The sequence below is a fragment of the Halichondria panicea genome, chromosome 12, assembly GCF_963675165.1.
Source record: "Halichondria panicea chromosome 12, odHalPani1.1, whole genome shotgun sequence".
Taxonomy (NCBI): domain Eukaryota; kingdom Metazoa; phylum Porifera; class Demospongiae; order Suberitida; family Halichondriidae; genus Halichondria; species Halichondria panicea.
The window spans coordinates 5,841,213-5,856,650 of record NC_087388.1 but is presented as its reverse complement, the minus strand read 5'-3'; the positions used below and the strand labels follow the sequence as shown (position 1 = coordinate 5,856,650).

At 40.5% G+C, this 15,438-nt stretch overlaps 3 protein-coding genes and 2 long non-coding RNA genes across 6 annotated transcripts in view; 2 read left to right on the top strand and 3 right to left on the bottom strand.

The window, feature by feature from the left end:
• LOC135345366 (ubiquitin carboxyl-terminal hydrolase 19-like) overlaps positions 1-8,685 on the bottom strand; it is a 9,343-nt gene extending 658 nt beyond the window's left edge. Inside the window, exons 1-13 of the mRNA XM_064542781.1 lie at positions 8,510-8,685; positions 8,224-8,354; positions 7,063-7,911; positions 6,514-6,624; positions 6,153-6,236; positions 2,710-2,804; positions 2,215-2,400; positions 1,849-1,995; positions 1,547-1,683; positions 1,087-1,187; positions 729-847; positions 366-518; positions 1-31 (exon numbers count right to left, since the gene is read on the bottom strand). The exon at positions 1-31 is cut by the window's left edge and continues 130 nt beyond it. Of these exons, the coding sequence (XP_064398851.1) occupies positions 1-31; positions 366-518; positions 729-847; positions 1,087-1,187; positions 1,547-1,683; positions 1,849-1,995; positions 2,215-2,400; positions 2,710-2,804; positions 6,153-6,236; positions 6,514-6,624; positions 7,063-7,911; positions 8,224-8,354; positions 8,510-8,642 (2,277 nt within the window). The 5' untranslated portion in view covers positions 8,643-8,685. The remainder of the gene's footprint in view (positions 32-365; positions 519-728; positions 848-1,086; positions 1,188-1,546; positions 1,684-1,848; positions 1,996-2,214; positions 2,401-2,709; positions 2,805-6,152; positions 6,237-6,513; positions 6,625-7,062; positions 7,912-8,223; positions 8,355-8,509) is intronic.
• Positions 2,908-6,139, bottom strand: LOC135345369 (uncharacterized). Its single transcript, XM_064542785.1, has 2 exons — positions 4,695-6,139; positions 2,908-4,429 (listed from the first exon to the last, which is right to left on the bottom strand). Exons 1-2 carry the CDS (start codon positions 5,005-5,007, stop codon positions 2,934-2,936), a joined length of 1,809 nt encoding a protein of 602 aa, XP_064398855.1. The 5' UTR covers positions 5,008-6,139; the 3' UTR covers positions 2,908-2,933.
• A 71-nt stretch (positions 8,686-8,756) lies between the features above and the next one.
• LOC135345377 (uncharacterized) lies at positions 8,757-10,448 on the top strand. Its single transcript, XR_010397727.1, has 2 exons — positions 8,757-8,908; positions 9,018-10,448. It is a non-coding gene; the product is annotated as an uncharacterized LOC135345377 (long non-coding RNA).
• Positions 10,449-12,612: 2,164 nt separating this feature from the next.
• Positions 12,613-13,552, bottom strand: LOC135345376 (uncharacterized). Of its 2 annotated transcripts, XR_010397726.1 has the most exons (3): positions 13,284-13,493; positions 12,926-13,049; positions 12,613-12,861 (listed from the first exon to the last, which is right to left on the bottom strand). It is a non-coding gene; the product is annotated as an uncharacterized LOC135345376 (long non-coding RNA). The 2 variants fall into 2 exon arrangements; XR_010397725.1 differs by having other exon boundaries at positions 12,926-13,552.
• A 5-nt stretch (positions 13,553-13,557) lies between these two features.
• On the top strand, positions 13,558-15,436 carry LOC135345370 (uncharacterized). The gene has a single exon (XM_064542786.1). It carries the CDS (start codon positions 13,693-13,695, stop codon positions 15,214-15,216), a length of 1,524 nt encoding a protein of 507 aa, XP_064398856.1. The 5' UTR covers positions 13,558-13,692; the 3' UTR covers positions 15,217-15,436.
• The last annotated feature ends 2 nt before the right edge of the window (positions 15,437-15,438 follow it).

The following is a 15,438-nucleotide window of genomic DNA, read 5'->3' as shown; positions in this document are numbered from 1 at the left end:
ACCCAACATGTACGGAGACATATCCAGGCCACTGTAACAAGAGTGGAAATGGTCATAATAATTATTGCTATACCTGTAAACTAAATCTGAAAACACTCCCACTTATAGCCCTATAGCCCACGCCTTTTCCAGACATTGGACAATTATTTTGGGGCCTGAAAAAAATTGCTGATCTAAAATCGCTTGTAATTATAAGCCACCATAATTATTGTAGTGCTATCAATATTGGAGTTACTAAAATTACGATTTGATATTATTTTTAGCTTTGAAATTAGACGTTCCTAACACTGTAAGATCATACTTATAACAGCTCACTATTATTGCTACTTGACTGGTAGACCCTCCCCTCCCTTATACACACGTACCTGAGGGGGAAGGTGACCAGCTGATCGATCTTGTCTTTCCAGCGCATATTTCTAAACTTGAATCTCTTGAGGTGGAGAATGAGCACTTGTGGCAGCCTCCACACTGACATCTGTTTAGTGGCCTCTCGGTGTTCCTTACATGATGAGCAATACCTGCATGTGGCAAAGACTGTATAATTATAAAGTAGCAAATGGTACAATTGATAAAGCCTTGGACTGTATATAAACAAGGGCGTATACTGTAAAGTAGCAAAAATGATGGTACAAATCAAATAATAAAGCTGATTTGTACCATCATTTTTGCTACTTTATACTTCAAACTTCGTCTCAAAGTTAGTTTTAGGATAATTATTATTGACATACCAAGCTTCGTCTTTTGTGAGTAGCTCAGGTTCAGTGAACAGTTCGAGGCATTGCTGTAGGGAAGGATCACCATCACCAGGGGTCACCTCTGTAGCCGAGCAGGGATCTACCACATGGTCCTGTGTGTGTGGGGTGTGGGGTGCGTATGTGTGGGTGGTGTGGGTGGGGGAAAAGATAAATTTATTGTGGAATGTGTTTTACTGTCTGAGTACTGTGTGTATACGAAGCCTACACAAGGGAATACTAACTGGGAATTATTTCTACGGTCACTTTCTTGTATATGCAATTCTCGAGCACAGACTAAGCATTCAATAATATAATAGCATCACGGATACACTGTAGCTGGTGGTGGTCTCACTAGTGTGTGTTTGGGGGTGACTTTGACATAGTGAGTGTCCCTGGGGTTGTTCCTCCAGTCCATAGCTAGAAACTGACCATCAAGGTGAAGTACTTCAGCACCTGAAGGCATGTAGAGCATGTAGGGTACAAGCTAGTGATGCACTTCACACCAGTATATACATTATTTTTGTAGCTATTATTATACTAATAAAGTATGCCAACCGTACAGCCAAAGCTTGCTAACACTGTCTATTGTGATGTAGATACACACTGAACACTGCACTGTAGGCATGTACAGTGTGTAGGGTATACGCAATAGATGCACCTCACAACTAGCTACACAACTAGCTACACAACTAGCTACATTGTACGAGATCTAGCTACAATCAATCAAAAGCCATACAGCCAGACTATAATATAATTATGGTAGCTAACATTGTCCTTAAATAGATGTATAGACGCATAGTCATAATGTATACCTTTATCTGTGAGAGGTGGACAACTGTCCTTGCTGTCTCCATAGCGATCGACTGGTACTAGCGTGTACACCTGCTCAGCCTCAGTATCCTCTGCACTCGTCCCTGAGGCCTCTCTCTCGGTCACATTCACTGACCTCCTAGAGAAGCATACATAGAGTAAATTAGTAGAACTCTTTTCACCTCACTTGAAAAGTAAAAGCAAAAATGCTAACCTCAGAGCCTATAATGTGGTCCCACTGTGTACACTGTAGCTAGCTAGCGGTTGACTTAATTTCTAGAGATTTTTATCGTTTAAGACTCACCGTGCTAGAGCCTCGACAGCTGTAGTCAGGGTCGTGTAGGTGAGTGTGGAGGAGGGTAGACTGACGACAAATGGTAGGCCCACTGGTACTGGTCGCCCATGACGACACTGCATCTTGTGACTGGACCACTCCTTCTGTTGACACTGTCTGTAAGATTATACACAACAAATAACACACACTGAAGGGTGACACATTTTATCACAGGTAAATTTGTCTGCGATTTCACTGTTTAGCTCATTTGCTGGTAATAAATTCTGCTAAGTTGTGATATTTACGTACCAGTCAAATTATTATATGAAGGTCAATGTGTAGAACTCGAAGAAAATATAGATAGCTATGTGCAAATATTTTATAACCAACGCGTACCTGTCACAGTATCCGACTGCCTTGCACTGACCACACCTCATGATCTTACGCCCCTCCCCTAGTTGAGTGGCGAGACGTCCACATGTTGAGCACTTGGTGGGGAAGAGAGGGATCTGAACTCTCTGTATCACGTTCATCTCCACCACACCACACCCCCCTGCTGTGGCCGAGGAGAGTACCTCAGACCTGTGTGTGTGTGTGTGTGTGTGTGTGTGTGTGTGTGTGTGTGTGTGTGTGTGTGGAGGGGAGAAAATCAGCACAAGAACACAGATTAGACCTAATGTATACATCGGACATTATGAATAGCTAGTAGCGGACCACAAAACATATTCATACTTATCAAGAAGTTACGCTACATACATGGTAGGAAAAGGTGTTAGCAGGTTGAAAAGCTTGAGGTACATAATTATGTAATATTCTACAATCAGTTTTCATGGCTATTGTAATGTATATAAAATCATTGACATTTCTATACTGGAGTACTGGGTAGCTCACACGATGATGACATCACCGTCTCCGATGGAGCTGATTGGATGGTTGCTCGAGAGAAGAGACTGGAACTTGCCGTTGTACGCCTCAAACACTCGCAACTATCAATGGTGCATACTTATTATACCATACATTCGTTGACAAGCAACATTGATTTAGGCATCCAATGTTGTATGGTATTAGTGCATGCGTATGTGCATGCTGTTATGATCATAGATATTTTTTTTAATTTATAAAGGAAGAGACAAAGGATTAAAAATAATCACAAAGCAAATAACACAATGAATACAATTCACTACCATATAGATAAAGAAGCAAATCAGACAATTCTTCTTAAACAATGCGCATAATGCACTATATATGATGAAACCAACAACAAAATACGAAACAGCTAAAATTCCTAAAATTAGATAGGCTCGTATTGGCACGTATGCATATACCCCCCCGTATTCAATGACAGGCAGTGATGAACTAGTTGAGTAAGCGAAGATGCTCACGGACACTTCATTGGACAACACTGCCAGTGGGATTGAGCAACTATGGTTACTACTCGAGATAGTGCAGTTAGTAACTTCTTTGTCTTGAGGTCCGTTCCTTCGAACATGGATGGTGATTAAGCTGTTATCACTCAATGGAAGTTTTGTGAAAAAGATTTTTTCATCCGCAAACCAGTTCGTAGATACACTATATTTGGAAAGTGCCACATTCTCTTCTGGGAGGATTCTCACTGAGCCAAGAGATTTAGTTTGGTAAGCAGGGACAAAACTCAACCCGTGTACACAAGTGATAAGGATCAAGACAATGAATACAAGAATAAACTTGAATAAGGACTTATTTTTAGATGGGATTGCAACATGTAATGCCTTGTAAGTAAGATTGAGATGATCAACGTTTACTAAGACTTCGGGCTTTTTAGTGGTTGCTGGAGAAAGTGGCTCTCTTAAACAAAATATCATCTCTTGACCAGACTCGGCAATTCTTCTCTTAGATACTGGAATAGAGATGCCCTGTCTGAGTCTGTGTTCAAAGATGTCAAGTTGTTCCTCTTTTATCTCGTGAAAGTCGGTCGACATTTTACAAATAATTTCAATGTGCTCCGTTTGCCCTTCTGGATCAAATACTGTCAGTTGAAAGCAACATCGCTGTAGATATCTCACCAAATGCTCTTTGTAAGTTATTATGACAGGATCTTGTGAATCATAACCTAGAAGTGCTTTCCTGAGATCAGCAATGAAGTCGATATTGAACCAGGAGCAAAACTGCTCAATAAAGTTCTGAAGTTCCTCGTATGTTTGCACATCTCTCAACCGCTTGTCAAATCCTCGCTTGTACATTCGTTTATATTGGGATCCGAGCGTATCTTTCGGTGCGAGCAGCGAACGTACTCGTTGCTTAGCAATTTCCAAAGAATGTTTCGTTTTCAATTCTCGCATTGTGTTTAACAAAAGAGAAGTATACTCCGTACGGATCGCATTGTCTTGTTCTTTCAGATAATGCTTGTAATCAGAAAATCGCATTTCTTGCCTATTCAGCATTTTATAGCTCAAATCAAATGTTATGATCCTGAGTCTTGGCACAGACTTTTGAGAAGATTTTCTGCAATCCTTGCCAGCCACAAATTCTTCTATCGCACACTTGCCACATTGGCACTCCAATCGAATGAGGTCGTGCACTTCATCTTCTGATAATCGAGACACATACGTCAGCTGAGACTGTGCATCTCCGTCTGTACAGCATTAAAATAATGTATGCAGCTAATAGATTTTGGGGTTTGGATGCATGCAACATAGATAAGTGTACATATACAGGACTATAAAAATGGTTTAATTGGAGACTGCATGGTGCAATATGGGATTAATAGTAACAAGCAATGGACTTATGGTATAATTATGACTAAAATTACTGGTCATACGCTATAAATTGCACTGCTTCACTGTATAAATTCCAGTGCAGTAATAATGACTAATTCTGACACTACAGTACCAACACACCTCTCAATCGTAGCTCCGTCCTTTCATCTTCCAGTGACTCGACCAAGCTTCCAAGATGCTCGGATTTATCTCTGAAAATACTGATGATACTGAAATAGGACCCTGGAAAATGCTTCACTTTATCCTCAATAAAGGTGACCAGTTTTCTTGCCCTGACTATTGGAGGGATGTCAGATTGTATTTCATCTTTTTGACACTCCGAAAATATTCCATTCTCAAACAAAGCATCAGCTAGTGAGCAAGCTTCACTCTTGACAGCAGTTACTAGTGCATTGTGGCAACCCACCATCACACAATAGTTGATATTTTCCATTGAAAACGCTTTGTTAGACAAGAATTACTAATACATGGAATTGCAACACTATAGCTAGCTAGATCTAATGTAGTTTTAAGCACTGCATGGCTATAATAACCAAAGCAGAGAGCTTGTTTACAGCTCAATTTATGAAAATTCATTTGTGATAAGTTCATTCAAAAGCATGATCAGCAGTGAAAGAATTGCTCTAAGCTTATTCAAAGACACAGCCCCCATCCATTCTATGCGATTATGCTATTCTTGCAAATTCTTCAACCTACAGAGACAATTAACCGTGAGAACTGATGAGCCCTATGCACACCTATCCCAGTATGCACACCTACACTGCCCAGTATGTACACCTATCCCAGTATGCACACCTACACTGCCCAGTATGCACACCTATCCCAGTATGCACACCTACACTGCCCAGTATGTACACCTATCCCAGTATGTATGTATACCAGTACACAGTACACAGATTGAGCATTGAAAAATAGCCACCATTTCAAAACTCCTAGGTACATCACTGCTGACAACAGTACATGTATACATTCTACGTTATAAATATAACAGATACCGTGGAAACTGGATTATTAGCGCATGCGCTTTTGGGGTCAATAGCAGAGCTCTATACGCTTATATTCGAGAATGCGCCTATCATTTCGAGCCCCAGCCAGTAACTAAGATGTCTCTGTGATGAGAGCTGACTCGCAAGCTGGCTAGAAAGTGAGCAAGCAAGGCAAGCAGGCAACCCTATAACTGGATCTATATCGTACTATTATGTTACAGTTCATTTTACAGTTCATTTTACATCATTTAATTTATAAAAACATTCATATTGACCAGGAACTTGGAATAAAAGGACCTCATCCATGTCTCACATTCTCTCAGCATGATCAGACAATTAAGGTAACAGCTAGCATGCCCAGAGAGTCCTTCCAGATGGATATCACCAGCTATATAGCTATATCATGCACTGTACAAGCGTTAAGCTAACTACCTTCTAGATAAACAATGAAATTTCACTAATAACCTTCGCGTAATTAGAAAAGCGCTACAATTCGAGTATAAAAAGCCTGCAGTTGAGCATGCGCTTAAAATAAAGATATGCTTATAGTAGAGTAAGCGCTAATAATCCAGTTTCTACGGTAGTACAGTACCTGTGTCATTGGTATACCCGTCTTCCTGGCCACTGAGGCTTTGAGCAGCTCGAGGTTACCGTCTGATGACAACTTTAGTGTGTACTGTGAGGGGGGAGTGGGCGTGTGTGTGTGTGTGTGTGTGTGTGTGTGTGTGTATACTAAACCACATTGAAAGTACATGTAAATAGAGACAACACAGTATTCGTAATAATATTATTGGTAGGTACTTTTATACTAATGATGAATAGGACACAATTTATACATGTTTATTGTATGTATACGACCATTTTGATTTTGTACTACTTATTGAAAGTATTATAGCCACCCATGCATTACAACAACTCTCTTTGTATTTCAGAGAACAAACAGGTTCACACACCTTGATGGGTGTGGTGTTGGGGTCACAGGGTACAAACATCACTGGGAGGAGTCGCAGGTTACGAGGGATGGGCACTGACAGAGACATGAAGGGGTCAAAGGTCACAGACACCTGCAACAAAATTAATAAACAGCGTAATGATTTGATTGGCCATAAGTTGAGTTCTGGGGATCCTATTCAAGAGATCTTATGATTTTCTGAAAGCTTACAAAAAACCCTATCAGATGGTATGTTCAGCTCACAATTTTTGATCAGACCCAAATTTGAACTTTTCCCCCACCTATAGCCCACGCTTTTTTGTCAAAATTAGCCTCAAAAATGACCTTTGATTTTAATACACCATCTGAAAGAGCTCACTTTAAACTACCAGAAAATCAGAAAATTATTGAGATTGGCCAATCGGAAGTCAAGTTATGGTCTATCAAAAAGTGGCACTGACCTACTATAGACGTACCTTCATTTGTAGCTATAATTATAGTAATGTGCGTACATGTACTTATACTTATGTGCAATTACAATAACTATTACAGGAAAGTTAGCCACACCCACCTTGCTACAGATCGGACAGACGAGGGTGGACTTGAACTGACCCTGAAACCTCTCCACTAGAAACGAATCGTTCCTCTTCTTGTGAACTTCCCAGTTGTCATTTGCTACCTCCACATCTGGACGTCCGTTGCCCTCGACAGCTGCCGTTACCGGCTTTGTCTTAACCCGATTCAGATCCTCGTGCAGACCATCAAGAAGATAAGACATGAACTCGTGAGCGTCTTGTTGTTGATAGCCTCCGAAGTGCTCGCTACGCTTACTGATAATGGACTTCAGGTTCCTAGGAGGGAAAGATTCGTATTCGCCCGACCATAACTTGTATATTACTTGATAGAAACATTTCGCCAGCTCTCCATTAAAGCCCAGAGGATTGTCGCTGTTTATATCGGCAATAAATCGACCATCGATGAAAAAGTCCCGTAATTCACGCGTGTTGCTAAGACACTGGATAACAGAGCTCATGAAACAAGAGTTGCCGAGGTTGGTCAAACCGGTTTTACTAGGTTTAGTAATCTCGTTTGACGGGTTTGTCACTTTCACAATAGCTGGAGGAGGTACGATTTGAGTTGCAACTTTAGACTCAAAAATATTCCGATGGATATTTGATTTCTTTAAGACAGTGTTAAGTTGATTTGATGAATCTTTCGTTTGATTCTCAGATGATATGCTGACAGTGTCCAAGTTAAGATCGTTGATTTGATGCGTTATTGATTCCACTTGATTGGAGACTGACGAATTTGATACTGAATTGATAGATGGACTGATCTGATTGGACGGTGGGATCGGAGCTGCTTGAATCTGATTGGACGTTTTACCAGAGGCAATAGCAACTCGTCTCTGAGCAGCAGTCTGCATAAAAAGGAATAATACGAAGAAAAGGGTTAGTGTGTTTTAAAAAATTCTAGCAGACCAATTTCCCTGTGAAAAATATTTAACATGCACACCAACTCATATCTTGTTTGCTTTCTTTTTGGTATTGGAGCTAGAAATGTAACACTATGATTATATTGCTGTTCTGTACATAGGCCACATACATGTGCCTTCTGTTCTTTCTCTCCTTTGAGAGATAAAATTATTTATTCAATACTTGCGCATAATACAGTGAAAGCAAAGTCATCACTAGACTGTCTCTTAGGTATTTGTATTTAGGTTATCTCTCACCATCTCATACTCTGGCCAGATCAGAGGCTCCACCTTCCTCAGTCGGAGTTCAGTGCGTACCCTACCAGGCACTACCTTACACTGCTCCGGGAGCACCCTCCCCCACAACCAGCACTCCCAGCGGAGCTCTTCTGTGAGTGGGTGTGTGTGGTGTGTGATGTGTGAGGGTGTATACCGAATTTGAGTAGCGTACACCATCAGTGACTCGTACTGATTAATCGCAGGTTATCGGATATAATTATAGGAATTGCAATTTAGACGTACTTATATAAAATAGCTACACTACCTCCAATATACACTGAGCAGTGGTCCTCCTCCACCCTGGCTGTGACGTCATCACCCTGACTAGTAGCCAGCTTCAGTGAGGCAGTCACTGTGTGCTTGGACTGGAACCATTGGACCTCCTTATTGTGGGACATGCTGACTAGGGACTCTCCCTGCTTGTGAGGGGATTTCCCTATTTGTAAGGGATTTCCCCTATATATAAGCGAAAGGGCGTGATTGGCAAAGCCTGCAAAGTGTATAGCCACGTGTCGGCCACGTGTTGCATTGATCTGTACTGTGTTTTGTATAAAACAGAAGTACTTTACAGGTAGATATCCATATCCCTGAACTGAGTGACTAGTGAATCTCAACCATTACTGAACAGTGACAGAGGCAGGAGATGGCTGAGTCATCAATCTCTGTGTGTCAATGGCACTTAAGCCAAGTACTTTATAAACAATAGTAATATTTATTAACTAGCTAGGATGTGTGCCATGTTTTAAATGAATACTTGTCCGTTTTGTCCACAGCTGCTCAGCAGGAGTCTCAACCCAAGCCCAAACCTCAAAATAGCGATACTGAAACATTCTCAGAGAAGGAACTCGTGGAAAAGATAAATGCTCTACAAAACCCACCATCTCCCCACACCAAAGAAGACCCTAATGAATTGAATCTTCTTAAAAAGCTTAAAAAGCTACATGAAAAAGGAAAAGCAGTTGGCTACACGACTGTGGAGTATTCAAAAAAAGTCCTTGAAGAGCTAGTCTGTGAAAAAAAGATGACTGTCCAATATCCCCGCCCAAAGAATACACTGATGAATTGAAATGGCTTGAAGACCTACTCGAAAAAGCAAAAGAGGATGGCTACGCGACTGTATGCGATGGTACAGTGTTCCACTGCGGGGGAAATTTGCTGTACACATGTGCACACGTTGTAAGAAGTGAAGATTATCTTGGAGATACGACTGTTACCTTTGAGTGGAGAAATTTGGACGGCAAACACCTGAGACACACACATACCCACCTCTACAAGGCGACCCCAGTCACAGAATTGGTATTTTCACAAAAATCACCGAAGGTGGAGACGAAATTGATCTAGCTATATTTCGAGAGAACCAAATCAATGTTTCGCTGCAAGCAATTGAGTTCAAATCTATCATTTCAACAAAATATGATCCTGAAGTACCTGAACACCAAGCGACCCCTATCCCTATATCCCTTAGGGAAGATGATACGCTCTACCACATCTACTGGGATTTTCCAAAATCAAGTACACCAATTGCAACAAAAATGTTTTGCATTACAAAACAAAGTACAGACAAAGAAGTGAATAGTGAGCGTAAAGAAGGAGAAGATGTTGGACCGTGTTTTCCATTCAACTCTCCAGCACTAAAAGGGGCCAGTGGGTCTCCTGTCATGGTGTATAGAAATATCTTTGAAGAAGATTCTGATGAAGAAGATTCTGATGAAGAAGATTCTGATGATGATTCTAAACGATTTTGTCTTGTTGGGGTTATGAGCGAGGGTTGGAAGAAGGTACAACTGGCCCAATTACCCGAATCAATTAAACAGCATTCTAACCTAATGCAAACGCTTGAAAGGCGACTCAGAACTCTAGATCGAGCAGAGTCATTGGCTAAACAGCTTATGGACAACACCACTGTACCCGTAAAGTGGATGCATACGTTGGAGCAACAGGTACAGCAAGCCAAGGAAAGTATCAGTGATGTCTTTCAAACAAATGATATTGTCGGAACAGGACAACTAGCTAGATCAGACTAACTACACGTAAATCTTGACAATCTTTCTACGCATTGTAGTTGTTTACTAGCTTATAATTATGCTATATTATATAACATGCACCGTAGCTTGATTACAGCTTTGTATTTCGTACAGCCTTATGCATGAACTCTTTCAATTTGTGTAAAATGATTCTTTAAATAAACAATTAATTTATCGAGAGGTATTTTGAACAAGTGTAAACAAGACACACTATGAAAGTGAAAGTACAAAACATCGTCAGTAAATTAAGTGCAACAATTAGTAGAAAATACAGTGAACAGAGTTAGAAAATCAGCAAATACAGTCACACTACACTCTCCACTTTAGTAGTGGGTGTGGGGGGCAACTTTCTCTTAGGTCTGGGGGAAGAGTTATTGGGGGGCAATTTTCTGCTAATTGGGGGGGTAGTGTTTGAGCTGCTAACTATGGTCTGTCTTGTCTGTTTCGTGACGTCTTCCATACACACCTCCTTCTGAGCATGACAGATGCACTGCTTCCAGGCCGCAAACCTTGCCGTCAGATGTGCGTGTGCGTGTGTGTGTGTGTGTGGGGGGGGGAGTGTGTGTGTGTGTGTGTGTGGGGGGGGGGGTGTGTGTGTGTGTGCGTGTGTGATCAACAACTTCTAAATGAACACTAGACAAAACTTGTTTGTGCACAGCCAGTAATACATTGCCATGAAGTATGCTAGCTACTGTTATTGGGGGGTCACCTTCTTTATGTATATCTCCTTTTCCTGCTGGAGTATCCGAATGAAGTTGGTGAGTTCAGGCAGAGCGAATGCATCCCATTGGATGGTAGAGTATGTGTTGTCACGGAGCACTAGCTTGCTGTTACGATGAGCACAGCTGCCATCCAGCATGATCTCCAGCGGGTGGTCCTCCTCAAACAATCGCCGACCTGTTGTGTGTGTGGTGTGTGGAGTGGGGTTGGATGGAGTGGGTGTGTGTGGAGGGGGCGTTTAAAGACAAACGTAGTACATGTACAATATCTATTAGCAGCACCAGACTATTGATCACATGATACATTTGCTACCGTAGAAAACAATAACTCGGGTTGTCATGACTGATAACATGTACTCACAATCGCTGCCATATTCCTAAGAGAATAGATTGTCAGTTATGCAAAACTTTTTTGGACACCAGCTGAAGAGAGAAAAGAAAAGGTCAGCCATCATAATCAACAGATGGAGAGGTCATTGGGAATCAGTTAATCAGACCATGTGTGTTTTGTAAGGTGGTTATAGGTGTACGTACTACTTCTTTGGTGGCATTGTAAACTAAAGATGGGACCACAGCTGATTGAGCAGAGGTCATGTGCAGACGAGAAGAGTGATATTAATCAGACCATGTGTGTGTTTTGGTAGCTGGTGGTGGACACAGCTGGTTGAGCAGAGGTCATGTGCAGATGAGAAGAGTGATATTAATCCGACCATGTGTGTGTTTTGGTAGCATGGTTATACTTATACAATACCTCTTTGGTTGTGGTTGTGTTGATGATGTGTACCAGTCTGTTGGTGTCAGTGGGCAGGTAGAATGCAGTCTACAATAGTGGAGAGAGGGATATCAGTACAATTGACCTTACAGTGTGTACATGCATGGCTAACACATACACATTGACTGTACACACATTGCTTATACATGTGTATATATTGTATTAGTAAAACCAGTAGGTTTTACATAGGATTGGCAGTGGGTTTGCCTGTGTTCAGCAATATTTCAATTATTTTGACTCATGTTCAAACTGTTCTATCTCTGCAGGGAAAGGCCACATAAGGAACTGGCTAGACAGATAGTTTATTTAGCCTTTTCTCTCTTTGTATCTCTCATTTCATAATCCATGAACATTTTAATGAATGAATATTGTCATTTTAAAAATTGCACTATTTCGACATTTCACCGCTCTTTGTCTGACTGACCAAAGATATAGGAAGGGAAGGATTGGCAACGGTAGAAAATTTGAAGCTATCCGTGACACGCTTACGTCATTGGAATGCATCACTTCGCCTCTACTTTTGTTGCCTCCAAACTATGGCAATAAAAATAACAGAGAGAACAAGTCTTTATTAACTCTGAAAGAAGTCATTGATGACAGATGCAAGTTGACATCCCAAGAATCTGCCTCAAGTTAAATACTGAGAGGGATTCTCAAAGTCAACAAGAAAGAGAGAAGCTCAGAAACAACACTTTAATACTTAGACAATACTGCTTGTGTTCATGTCCATTCTCACATTTGATACAAGCCCAGAGCTTGTATGCACAAGAACTAGATAACATAGATAGACTGATAGTACTGTAGCCATTATCAATATTCTCTGTAACATGTTCTGTACGACATTTTATTAATACCAACTTTTTTAATAAATTATCAACATTTCACAAGTCATATAAACTGCCATAATAAGCTGCATAATGAACTGCTACTGCTGCTACTGCATGAGGTAGAGCTGGTGCTATACAACTGGGTCTTTTGCATGTAACAAAGTCTTTCATTTCGTTTTTTATATTTAGCCCAAAATAGTCAATCAACTCTTCCTTCTTCAGCTTCATAATTTCTTCCAGCATACTGATAGTACGATGAAGATCTAATAGTATGACTGTGTATGTGGGGGGGGGGGGGGGGGGCATATGAATGAGTTAGTAAAACACTGTGGCACTGACCTGGAGCTTTCTATCCCAGTTCTGTTTCTTACTATATAAGCCGATAATCAGGCCTTACACCTCCAGTCATATTTTCTGCAACTGACTAAAATTTAAAGCACAAAACCTGTACCAGTTGATGGACCTGACATTGATAAACACTCTCATGAAGTCAGTATAATTTTAAAAGCATGTGTGTTTCTTAAAAAGGGAGCATAAAACGTCAGATGAAATAAGCCATACTCAACACTACAACACATTCTAAATGGTATGAATAGGCGATTTTTGCCTTTCAGTAGATCAACCTACATACATACAACCAGGAAAACTTGAAAAATAGTAATATGGATGAGTACTGTTTCTTAAAAAGGGATCAAACCTTGTAAAATTGTAGTTTTTCTGTAGTAAAAAGTCTTTGTTTCTTTAGTTTTACAAACTGGCAAGATAATCTAACTCTAAATAAAGCACAACATCAGTGTAACACCATGAGAGATCATGAGGCACTAAAGGAAGACCATAACAGACTTTTCTGCTTTTCGCGGGCATTCTGGCAGGAAAACAGGCGAGTCACGGATGGTTTCATTACAAAACTGCAGAAACACGTGTGTAAAATGATCACGTGAACCACTTCCGTTGCCAATCCTTCCCTCCTATATCTTTGATTGGACTCTCCCCGTATTTAAAGCGAGTATTTAAAGAGGTCTCCTTCTCTGCCTGTTGACCTCAACTAGTGGTGGAATTTGGCCAACTCTTTGAGTTCGAGAATCAAGTACTGAGCCTAGCCAGGGATGGCAAGTCCACCTAACATCAATCAACTCACTGAAGAGCAAATCCTGCATGAGATTGAGGCTTTACAAAACCAACCATTCCCCTTCACTGAAGAACAGACTTATCGATTGATTCTGCTTTATAGCAACAGGATTGAGGCTGTACAAAGCCAACCATTTCCCCTCACTGAAAAACAGACTTCTGAATTAAATCTGTTTAGCAACGAGATTGAGGCTTTAAAAAACCAATTTCCCCTCACCCAAACCGAACAGACTTATCGATCGAATCTGCTTAGCAACGAAAATCAATTACTCACTGAGAAGCAAGTCGTGGATGAGATAAAGTATTTACGAAAAAGACCATTCCACCTCAATAAACAGAAGGTTGATAGAAGATTGAATCTGCTTGAACAGCTGCACGAAAAAGGAAAAGGTGTTGGCTACACGACTATGAAGTTTAAACAAGATGGTCAAATCAAGTATAAGTATGGTACAGTGTTTCACTATGGGAAAAATGTGCTGTGCACGTGTTCACATGTTGTAGAAAAGGAAAAACAGCTTGGCCGTATGAGTGTTACCTTTAAATGGCTAGATCTGGAGAGTGAAGAACCCCAAAATAACCCTGTGATACGCACATACCCACCTCCACAATGCGACTGTTCACTATCCTGCGAGCACAGTCACAGGAAGGGTATTTACACAAAAATTACCCAACACGGGGACGTGGACGTGGACGAATCTGACCTAGCAATGTTTCGAGAAGACCAAATGAATGCAGATCCACAGCTACCTTCAATTCAGTCGCACTATGGCGTGGCAGAAGATGGGAAGTTTTACCACATCTTTTTCTGGGATTTGCAAAAAATATTCCACATTTCAAATGCACCAACGCAAACTACATTGGACAAATACAGTGTAGGGAAAAAAGATATTGGATCATCAAGCTTTCCTTTTGAGTCTCCAGCACCTAAAGGAGCCAGTGGTTCTCCTGTCATGGTTTATGAAAAGTTTGAACAAAATTCTAAACAAAAGTTTTGTCTTGCTGGGGTAATGAAGGAAGGCTGGGAAGGCATACAATGTGCCGAATCAACCGAATCACTTTGTGACCTTAAGGAAGCACTTGGTGGGCTTATTGAGCAGCACGATAAATACAAAGAAATGCATGAAATGTGGTCAATACTGAATCAAATGGCACTAAGAATGTCTGTAGGACGACTTCGAATGGCGCTTAGACCAAATATACTTGAAACGAGGACAAGACTTCAAACGAGGTTTCAAGATATGAAGTATATGGAATATACCATTGTGCTAAATACTTATATGCAAGATATGCAAGATATGATGGAATTTATACGAGAATTTTATATCGATACGGAAGATGTGCCAGATAATGTGCTAACTGTTAAGAGAGAATTCACGACAGATTATGCAATTATGAAAAATTTGTTAAGATGGCTGAACGGAGAGATCAAATGTGCATGTACATATATCCTTACATTTTATCAAGGAACAGGACCACTAAGCGATCTTAATTATTTAGTGTAAGTATAATAGCTAGTGGCATTGTAGTTTTTTGCACTTTCTCAGTTTTAATATATATAATTACAAATGCTGCAATAATTTATTTAGTCTGCATGGTCAGACTGTACCTACATAATTATATGACTTATATTCTAGCACATAAAAATTATCTGCAATTGCAACTTGTATATTTTGTACATGTATGTTTTTTGAGAAATTGAACAAGACACATTTAGAAAATAAAAG